Source organism: Aplysia californica, unplaced genomic scaffold, assembly GCF_000002075.1.
Source record: "Aplysia californica isolate F4 #8 unplaced genomic scaffold, AplCal3.0 scaffold00391, whole genome shotgun sequence".
NCBI lineage: Eukaryota > Metazoa > Mollusca > Gastropoda > Aplysiida > Aplysiidae > Aplysia > Aplysia californica.
Window position 1 is genome coordinate 474,998 of NW_004797661.1, and position 1,642 is coordinate 476,639.

General features: G+C 44.7%; 1 protein-coding gene across 1 annotated transcript in view; it reads right to left on the minus strand.

Annotated features, from left to right (window-relative positions):
- LOC101863362 overlaps window positions 1-903 on the minus strand; it is a gene marked incomplete in the record, with an annotated part of 88,148 nt that extends 87,245 nt beyond the window's left edge. Inside the window, 1 exon segment of the mRNA XM_013085627.2 lies at window positions 272-903. Coding sequence (XP_012941081.1) covers window positions 272-296 — 25 coding nt within the window.
- Window positions 904-1,642: the final 739 nt, after the last annotated feature.

A 1,642-nucleotide genomic window follows, 5' to 3' on the forward strand; every position in this document is an offset into this window, starting at 1 on the left:
GTGTGTGTGTGTGTTTCTGTGTGTGTGTATGTCTGGGTGTGTTTTGCTTTTAGAAAGAGACAGACAAACAGAGAAAAACGTTGTTTTTAAATACACACAGACAACTCTACATGCATGCTGATAGACAGACGGACACGTCTATACTGGTACTTTTGACTGACAGCCAGCCATGAAGACAGAAACTCTGCCTGAAAAAGAGAACGGCTTGACACAATGGAACAACAAAAAAAAGTTAAATTTGAGTACTGTCAAGAAATCAAATCCCCCTTACCTGTAATCAAACTAGTGGCCTCCATTACCGCTCCCCGCTTCCCAGTCCGCTAAAACTTACTCCCCTCCAGCCATATTCGTTTCAAGTGCTGAATGAAAAACGAACTCATAAAACGTCAATCCGCACTGGGTGTGGGTGAAGAAATATCCTTGTTTGCATACAGAATTTTATGGTCTTGATTCCGTGTTCCTCAAAGCCCTGGCGTATTATCTGCTCGGAGTTGTCGTCAACTGGTCCAAAAATTCAGTTCCGTTATATCCAAGCGGGGTTTGCACATTTGGTGCCACTACTGCTCCTTACAAATGAAAGCATTTCTCACGGGCTGCTTTCCCTTTTCTGCACCATTCGAACGATTTTGTCGAGATAAAAGACGGGAAGAGTACACATAACCCACCTCCTTCTCTCGCAGGCATTCAAGCACAAAAAGAATATCTCTCTTAAATGCGTAGGGGGGTGAAATGGCTGTCTCTAATACAAAGGTGTTTTTACTTAGCTCCTATTGCACAGTCACACGGGTTTGAAAGGAAAGTAAAAGCTCTAAGCGAGCGCATTGTGACTGGCATTGTGAACAGAAAGAATTCGATCAGGCCGTGTCTACGCTCACTGCGTTCAGTAAGATTCTATAGCTGTGTGTGCTGAATATTCTTCCCAATTTCCGTGGTCAGACAATAGGGGCCTTTGAGAAGTGCTGTGTCGGTAGGCTGGAGATTTTCAATCATTTTCTTTATCGGGTCCCGCCACGGTGCCTAAACCTTCAACCGTTGTCGATCGCTCGGGGAGATCGGTAAATATAACCTGTTTGGCAGATCTCATCTGTTTGCCTTCTGATTACAAACTGTCGCACGCGTTTATGAAGGAAGACAGAACAGGCGAGAGTTTTGTTTCTATCTCTTTCTCTTTCTTTCCTCGCTCTTTGTCTCTATTTTTCTTTCTGTCTCCCTTTCCTCCTCTTTTCTTTTTACTTCTTTCTGTCCCTCTCTCCTCCTCCCCCCTCTCTCTCTCTCTCTCTCTCTCTCTCTCTCTCTCTCTCTCTCTCTCTCTCTCTCTCTCTCTCTCTTTTTTCTCTCTCTCTCCCTCTCCCTCTCTGTCTGTCTCTCTTCATTTGTCTCTCTTTTCCTATTTTTTCCGTTCTCTCTCAATCCTTTCTCTCTGTCCCTTTTTATTAATTACTGTCTTCCTTTCTTCTTCTCTGTCTCTATAATCTCTTTCACTCTCTCCCCCTCTCCCCGTCTGTCTGTCTCTCTGGCTCTCTCTCTTCCTCCCTCCCCCCCTCTCTCTCTCTCTTTCTCTCTCTCTCTCTCTCTCTCTCTCTCTCTCTCTCTCTCTCTCTCTCTCTCTCTCTCTCTCTCAAAACATATCTCTTTGCGCCTT